The sequence below is a fragment of the Hydra vulgaris genome, chromosome 10, assembly GCF_038396675.1.
Source record: "Hydra vulgaris chromosome 10, alternate assembly HydraT2T_AEP".
Taxonomy (NCBI): domain Eukaryota; kingdom Metazoa; phylum Cnidaria; class Hydrozoa; order Anthoathecata; family Hydridae; genus Hydra; species Hydra vulgaris.
The window spans coordinates 34,860,001-34,868,457 of record NC_088929.1 but is presented as its reverse complement, the minus strand read 5'-3'; the positions used below and the strand labels follow the sequence as shown (position 1 = coordinate 34,868,457).

The window sequence follows — 8,457 nt, the reverse complement described above, 5'->3', positions numbered from 1 at the left end:
TTAATATTAAGAATAAACAATACAATGTTTTTTCTTAACATTAAACTAATGTTTAGCGTCAACAGAATCATTTTTTATTTAACTAGTACAAAATTACCATGTTTTACAACATAATTACTCTTAAGTTAGCTTATTTGAGAGACCACAATTTATTCCATTTCAACCATTAAGCCATAACTTGATGAGCTGTTTACAATTAACAAAAAGTTATAACAAAAAATACTACAAATAAGTAATGAAAAAGTTTATTTATTATCTATAACTTATAAATACAATCAAAAACAAAGAATGACATAACTATTTTAATATTAATTCCTATTTTCAGAATCGGAACTTTCTTCGGCTTGTCGCAACAATACATCTTTTTTCGGAGTATTTGTTACAATTTTTGCCTAAAAATAAATAAATAAACATTTTCTATCATAAAGAATAAATGAAACACACTAAGGTCAGCATAAATAGTTAACATTTACTAAAAATGATCTTTACAGAGAGAAAAAAGCAATTCAATTCATGTACCTCATAGTTAACTCCTCCTGGTCGATTAGGAGCATGCTTTAATACCTCCCTAATCTCGTCCTCTATTTTTTGATCGTTAGCATCTTTGATATTCTTTTTACAAGCTTCTAAATGATTAATTTTAAATCATATATTTACAATAGTTAATAAAAGTAGTCAAAGATTAACTGCATAACCAATCGTTGCTTTTTAAAGTAACTTGCCTTATAAAAAACTTTGAAAAAACTTACTCATCACTACTTGGCAGAGTAAACAGCTCTCAAATGATAGTTTTCCTTTTCTGCCATTGAAACTAAACAAAGACCAAATTTGGTTCGTTGCTGTTGTGCGCATAATGCGCCGAATCACATCTTTACAATTCCGGCCACCTAGACTTCCAAAATAATTAATCTAAAGAAGCAATTATTGTATCTATATTTGCAAAAAGTAGCATATAAAGCAATATATTGTAATTATAAAATTATATATAATTTGCAAAATGCGTCTATAACATAATTTTAAATTGCTAATTGAAAGCTTATGTAAGCTAAAATAAATTTGTATAACATAATTCTTAGTATAAAGTGTGTCAAGTTATCTAGTACTGTCCACCAAAACCCGTATGAATTTAATTGACAAAGTATGGCGAGAAAGAGAGTCAGGGGATGATAATATACATTTACAAATATACCACAATACAACACTTTGTAGAAATTTTGGTCTGTTGTCAACCAATGCATAAATAACGTAAATTAAACACAAGTAGTCCTAATTTAAATAATATTGACAATAATTACCATTTTTTTGCGAAAACTAGGATCCTTCAACTTTATTTCAAGCTGTCGCAATTCATGTTCATTTTTCATCTTCTGGGGAAACATCGTCAGAAACATCATCTCTGCTAACAGCCTTCTCAGCATCGCTTTGATCTCCTCTTGATTTTTAATTATTATGTCTAGTTTCATAGCTAAATATATTTAGCTTCAAATTTATTCTATAGGATAAATTTGAAGTAAAATTAAAGTTATACAACAAAGTATAATCTGCAAACAGTAATCAGTAAGTATGTTGTTTTTTTAAACGAAATCTACATCTACATCAATACTCTATAATTAATTTTGTTAAAAAATGTTAAACATTAACCCTGGTAAAGGAAGATTTTTATTAACAAATTTCAAAGCATTAAAAAATTGTAATAAATTGAAAAATTAAACGATTTTCCCTGTTTTTTTTTACTAAATCAATCATTTCCCCCTAATTTTCTATCTAAATTTCGCAGATATCCCTGATTTGGTGGCAACCAAATCAGGGATATCTGTGAAATTTAGATAGAAAATTTTTACTCTCTGTCAAACTATTTTTACTCTCTGTCAAACTATTGACCATTATCCCACCAATAAATGGTCTTCTGATACTGGCTATAAATTTTTTTTTTTTGTTTTTTAAAGTTGATTAAAAATACCATCAAATTTTGTTAAATTTGTAAAATCCATAAATACGTTTGTTTAAATTTTGATACAAAAATCAATTAAAGTATTTTAGCTTCTACCAACCATTTTCACTAGACATCCTGTCAGTTGATGCAATACGTGCAAGATTCACTTGACTTACAGATGCCGAAGGTGAATGAACAATATTTGCAGCAGCTGACACAGCTGCATTTTGCGCATGCTGAAACACTTGAGATGAAACAGCTGTTTGTTCCTGTAGGGATGCATTTGAAGACTGTAGGGAAGCATTTTTTTCTTTGAAAAATAATAATTTATTTAATGTTATTAACATCCAACTTACACATTGTAGTTGGTGGCTTTTATAATAAACATATGAATTATGAATTTAAGTATTGAATTATCATTAATAATATCAAAACAAACTTGCCATTGTTCTGTTTTGCACTATATTTTAGTGCAGATGGAAGGTTAATATTTTTGCTCAGAAGACTGTGATCACCAGAAGAGGTTTCTGTAAAAGTAACTATAAAAAGTAATACAATCTTGAATATCAGAAGAAGTCTCTTTGTTTATATCAGTATCTTCCACATTTGACATTACTAATGCTTTCTTAGCTAATTCTGATGCCTTGCTATAACTTTCCACTGGTAATATATAAACTTAAAATATACAATCTGCCTAAAACCTGATTCAAATATACTTACAAGAATAATGTAAAATTATTGTAACATTACCAAAACCTGATTCAAATATACTTAAAAGAATAATATAACTTTATTGTAACATTACTAAAACCTGATTCAAATATACTTAAAAGAATAATGTAACATTATTGTATTAAATATATTTTTATAGCTTTACATTTCTTGAATAGATTGTTTATACAATAGGCGATATTTTAAAATAAAACAATTTTATAGATTTATTACAGTTTTATAAATTAGCATAATGCTAATGTTGTAAAAATGAATTTGAATTACCAAAATCAAATTTTGTATCAAAGTTTAGTTCAACTTTAAAATGCTAAACTTTTGAATTACCAAAATTTGACAAATAGTAAATATCACTACATGCAAGGACGTATAAATAGATGTACGTTTAACCTGTTGTTTAAAAAGCAGATTATTCATTTTTTAATCAGTGCTCATTTAACAAAATAACAAACTTGCAACCAAAAAATTATTTAAAGTCTTTACCTGCCGCCCCAAAAGTTCTAATTTTGTATAGTGGCCATTTCGGATCAGGCAGTTCACTCTTTTTGACTCTGCATACTGGATCCTTTCTGGGCCAATAACCAAACATTTGCTAAAACAACCACAAAAACATTCTAACACATGTGTTCAACAACATAGTGTAATAACTATCAATAATTAAATCTTTATTTACAATTTCTGCATCACTGTTAGAAATAGTACAACTATTAAAAAAACAGATAACTGCACTGCCTTACTAAATAATTGTAGTAACAATTTACCTCATTCTCGTAAACAATCCAACTTTTTGGCATTACCTCCACTGATTGCTCATCAACAAACTCAACAACAACAAAGGGACCGCTATTCATTTTCTAAACAAGAAAAATAAGTTATTGCATCTTAATAATAATGAAATTATATAGTGAACTAAATAAATAAAAAAGAAAAATTAAAACATAAGCGAATTGATTCAGTCAGATAAATACAACTTTTTTTCTAAACATATATTTTAAATATTAAGTTTTACATGTCATGTAACAAAGTAATAAATATAATATTTTTATTATTTTCTTTTTGAATCATAAAAACCTTGCTTTTTACGGCCGTTGATAAAGCAACTTCGATAGAAGAGTAGTCAAAACTTGCAACATGAACTCCAATTAGTCGAGAGTCACAAGGGACATCGAACAATTACTTTGTTCTTTGAAATATTCTGCAACGATATTGTTGCAAGTCAAAATTTGGATTTTCCCCTTCTTTGCAAAGAACTCCACAGAATCTTCCATCATCCAACATATATGAACTGTTGGGGCGACTCATGCAAATTATTTTAGTGTGCAATTATTGATGTGGGACCATAATATTCATTTCACTAAAACGCTTAACAACCTGGCTAAGAGGAGCTCTACCTGATCTTACTTTTTTTTCAAAACCCGAAGATAGTTTTCAAAACTAAAACCACTGTACCTATCTACATTGCCATATCGTTTAGCAACTGCAACGAAGTGTACTAGACTGTGTACATTATAAACAAGAAACTGTGGTCCATAAAGATCTTTAGCTTGATTGACAAAATATAACAGTAATTGGTGTGCATAAGTTTCATATTTTCTAACTAACCTTGTACTGACTAATATAGATAAAGCTACACTTGGAACTAAAAAGTGTTGAAATAGGTCTTTTCGCAAGATGCTTTTCAGCACAACTTTTCCAGTATAAAATAAAAATTGCCTATACTCGGTTGCTTTCCAAAAATCAATTTCATCAAGAGAACGTGGCTTCCTTACAAAATCTTTAGGTACACATTTTTTTAATTCAAGCAATTTAGCACTAATATCATTCTTATGAGCTGCAGATATTTTTACTCCTTTTTTGTCAGTATCTCGAATCCAGGTCACCAACAATTATCGCATTACACCAAGACAAGACTGATGCATATAGTCAATTGGAAAATCCTCAACCATATCTATATATAAAACACAAAATGGTGATGCCAAACCTTTATGGTGATGATTTGCATTTGATTTTTGACGAAAAGAATGATCATCTCTCAGTTGCAGTCCAATAATTTTTGGATATGTTATCCGTCTTTCACAGTAAAAACCTTTTTGGTTACACTTGTCGCATCCGTAGTAACCAGAATATAGTTTTACACATTTTATGAAACATTTGGCAGGCGTATCACAAACAATAAACTTTAATATTATGCTTATTCTGTTTGCATTATACTCCAATCTATTTTCAAGCAAGCTTCTCAGTTCTTCCACTGCTTCATTTAAAAACTGGAGGTTGTCAGGTTTTGCTTTACCGTAAGTCAATGCTATGGGAAACACTATGGGAACAGAGCTAACATTAAGAATTGAACATAAAATTGGCCACATGCATGCTTTTGTGCTCCTAAAAAGCGGAAGCCCATCTATATTCAGAGCGATTTCCAAGTCTAATAAATTGTTTAAATTGTCCTCTTCTTCAAGACGACCTTGTATTTGTAACAAATTTTTTTCAATTACTAGATAAACAAATTGCATGCCAGATTTGCAACAAATCTCAAGAGTTCTGCATGTTTGCAACAGAGTTCTTACTGTAGCTGGTAATTCAGGGTGTCCATTGATTTTTAGTCGCTTTAATAAATCATCACCAGCATTGTGTTTTACATCAGGGAACAGTTGCATCCATTCTTTTATACTGTCACTGAATGACATACTGTTTTTATGAGATGAGTCAGAATCTGAATCAGATTGAAGGGGAAACTTTTTTTCCGAGTTGCACTTACTTAATACCAATTGATTCTCCGCATCTAAATGAATATTACTAGAAAATGGACTAGCCACACCATCATTGCTACAACGTAAAGTTATTTTGTCAAAACAATATCTTTCAGTGTCACTGTCGCTTTGACTGTTTTTTTGTTGTTGCAATTAATGTATAAGAGACCTCTTAGATGCCATCCACTTCCGTCTATATATCTGACGATTATTATGGTTTCGCTTCATTGCAACTATTTACTAATATGACAATATAATCAAAATAGATACTACCAAAACAGATGCTAATTTAAAACAGAATTGAAGTAGTATAATATAATCGTAAATATTTATATATATATATATATATATATATATATATATATATATATATATATATATATATATATATATATATATATATTTATATATATATATATATATATATATATATATATATATATATATATTTAAATAAATAAATATTTATATATATATATATATATATATATATATATATATATATATATATATATATATATATTTATAACAACAATTATAAATGTATTCTATAAAAAAGAGTGCTCAGTGTTCTTAAAAGCACTGAGCAATAACAAATTATTAGAAATCATTTATCAATTTCAATTATTTATTCAATGTTTCGTCAATTATTTATTGACGAAAAGTCCATGTTTCGTCAATATTATTATTTGACGCAACATTGTGTAAAAAAATGAAATTAATAAGTGATTTCTAATAATTTAAATATATATATATATATATATATATATACATATATATATATATATATATATATATATAAATATATATATATTATATATATATAATATATAAAAACATATATATATATATATATATATATATATATATATATATATATTATATATATATATAATATATATAAACATATATATATATATATATATATATATATATATATATATATATATATATATATATATATATATATATATATATATATATATATATATATATATATATTTATATATATAATATATGTATATATGAAATTATTTACAAACCCGCGTTAATAACATGTTTTGTATTGTACATAACGCGTTAATAAGTTTTATTACGCGTTTTATTTAATGTTTTTCCGCAACACACAAACTATGACGATGACCGCAACTCCAAGGATAAACATTAACATTCATATATATATATATATATATATATATATATATATATATATATATATATATATATATATATATATATATATATATATATATATATATGTGTATATATATATTTATATATATAATCTCATTTATTCATTATATATATATATATATATATATATATATATATATATATATATATATATATATATATTTATGTATATATAATAATATGTATATATATATATATATATATATATATATTTATTATAGATCTTAAATATATATATATAATATATATAATAAATATATATATATTTACTATAGTATAATACTATTATAGTGGGTTTATAATTAATTATAAACCCACTATAATAGTATTATACTTATATAATTATAGGTATAAAATATACCTATATAATATAGGCTAAAAATATAAAATATAGCAACTCCTAAAACACATTTTAAGTCTTACGTAACCTAAAACAACATTAGTGTTATGTCTAATCCTAACCTTACGGAAAATGAATTATTAGACGCAGTCTCTTCGTTAAAGCCAAAAAAGGTGTAGGTTTCGATTCTGTAAGTAGTAATGTCGTTATTAAATCGATAAAATACATCACAATTACATTAATACATGTTTTTAATTAAGCTTTAAAGTATGGTGTTTTTCCAGAAAACCTAAAAATTGCAAAAATCATTCCAATTTTAAAATCAGGCGATCCTTCTGAAGTTGCAAATTATCGTCCAATCTCAATTCTTAATTGTTTTTCTAAAATATTAGAGCGAGTTATGTATAATAGGCTTTGTTCTTTCTTAAATGTAAATAATATTCTTTACCATAAACAATTTGGATTCAAATCTGGCCATTCCACCGACCATGCAATCATTCACCTTGTGCAGGACATATTTAAATCGTTTGATGAAGGCAAGTATATCCTTGGTCTTTTTATCGATTTAAGTAAAGCTTTCGATGCAGTCAATCTTCAAATCCTTCTATCGAAACTCAAAAGTTATGGTATAAAAAATACTAACTTGTCCTGGTTCGAGAGTTGTTTGACTAATGGGAAGCAGTATATAATTTTTGATGATGGAAAAACTAATTATGAGATAATTACATGTAGTGTTCCTTAAGGATCCATTTTAGGGTCAATTCAATTTCTTGTTTATATAAACGATTTAAATAAAGTTTCTAACATTTTAAATACAATTTTATTTGCAGATGATACCAGCTTGTTTTATTCCAAGAAAGATATCAATATATTATTCCAAACATTAAACAAAGAACTAGACAAACTAACCCAATGGTTTAAATCAAACAAGTTATCTTTAAATATCACTAAAACAAAATACACTTTATTCTATCGCCTACATAAAAAATCAGATATTCCCTTAGAACTTCTGGACTTTTTTATTGACAATTAATTAATAAAGAGACAGCAATCAATAAAATTTTTAGGCGTGTTTCTAGACGAAAATGTAACCTGGAGGGAACATTTAGGTGTAGTTGAAGAGAAGATATCAAAAAATTTAGGTGTAATGTACAAAGTAAAGCAGTTATTGCATCAATCTTGTTTAAAAAACATTTACTTTTCTTTTATTCATTGCTACTTAAGTTATGCGAACATTGCTTGGGGTAGCACTAACGCGACGAAAATAAAAAAATTGCTTAGCAAACAAAAACAGGCTATAAGGATAATTTCAAAAGTAGATCGCTTCTCACACACACAAACACTATTTAATGAACTCAATATCCTTAATGTAACCAGAAGCAAATGTACTCTCTTTACTAAATCTTCTAAATCTGACACGTTGCCCTTGAAACTCCCGAAAAGAAACCACCAAGTTTCAATGAACATTCCGGGTTAAATTCATAGGAGTTTTAATTGATGAGCAAAAAAGGTGG

General features: G+C 26.8%; 2 protein-coding genes across 2 annotated transcripts in view; both read right to left on the bottom strand.

The window, feature by feature from the left end:
* Positions 1-263: 263 nt before the first annotated feature.
* On the bottom strand, positions 264-1,673 carry LOC136086574 (uncharacterized). Its single transcript, XM_065808813.1, has 4 exons — positions 1,296-1,673; positions 750-909; positions 520-626; positions 264-392 (listed from the first exon to the last, which is right to left on the bottom strand). The coding sequence occupies exons 1-4, from the start codon at positions 1,461-1,463 to the stop codon at positions 309-311; spliced, it is 519 nt and encodes a 172-aa protein (XP_065664885.1). The 5' UTR covers positions 1,464-1,673; the 3' UTR covers positions 264-308.
* Positions 1,674-2,376: 703 nt separating this feature from the next.
* LOC136086573 (uncharacterized) overlaps positions 2,377-8,457 on the bottom strand; it is an 8,683-nt gene continuing 2,602 nt past the window's right edge. Inside the window, exons 2-4 of the mRNA XM_065808812.1 lie at positions 3,424-3,516; positions 3,146-3,254; positions 2,377-2,593 (exon numbers count right to left, since the gene is read on the bottom strand). Coding sequence (XP_065664884.1) covers positions 2,445-2,593; positions 3,146-3,254; positions 3,424-3,513 — 348 coding nt within the window. The 5' untranslated portion in view covers positions 3,514-3,516 and the 3' untranslated portion in view covers positions 2,377-2,444. The remainder of the gene's footprint in view (positions 2,594-3,145; positions 3,255-3,423; positions 3,517-8,457) is intronic.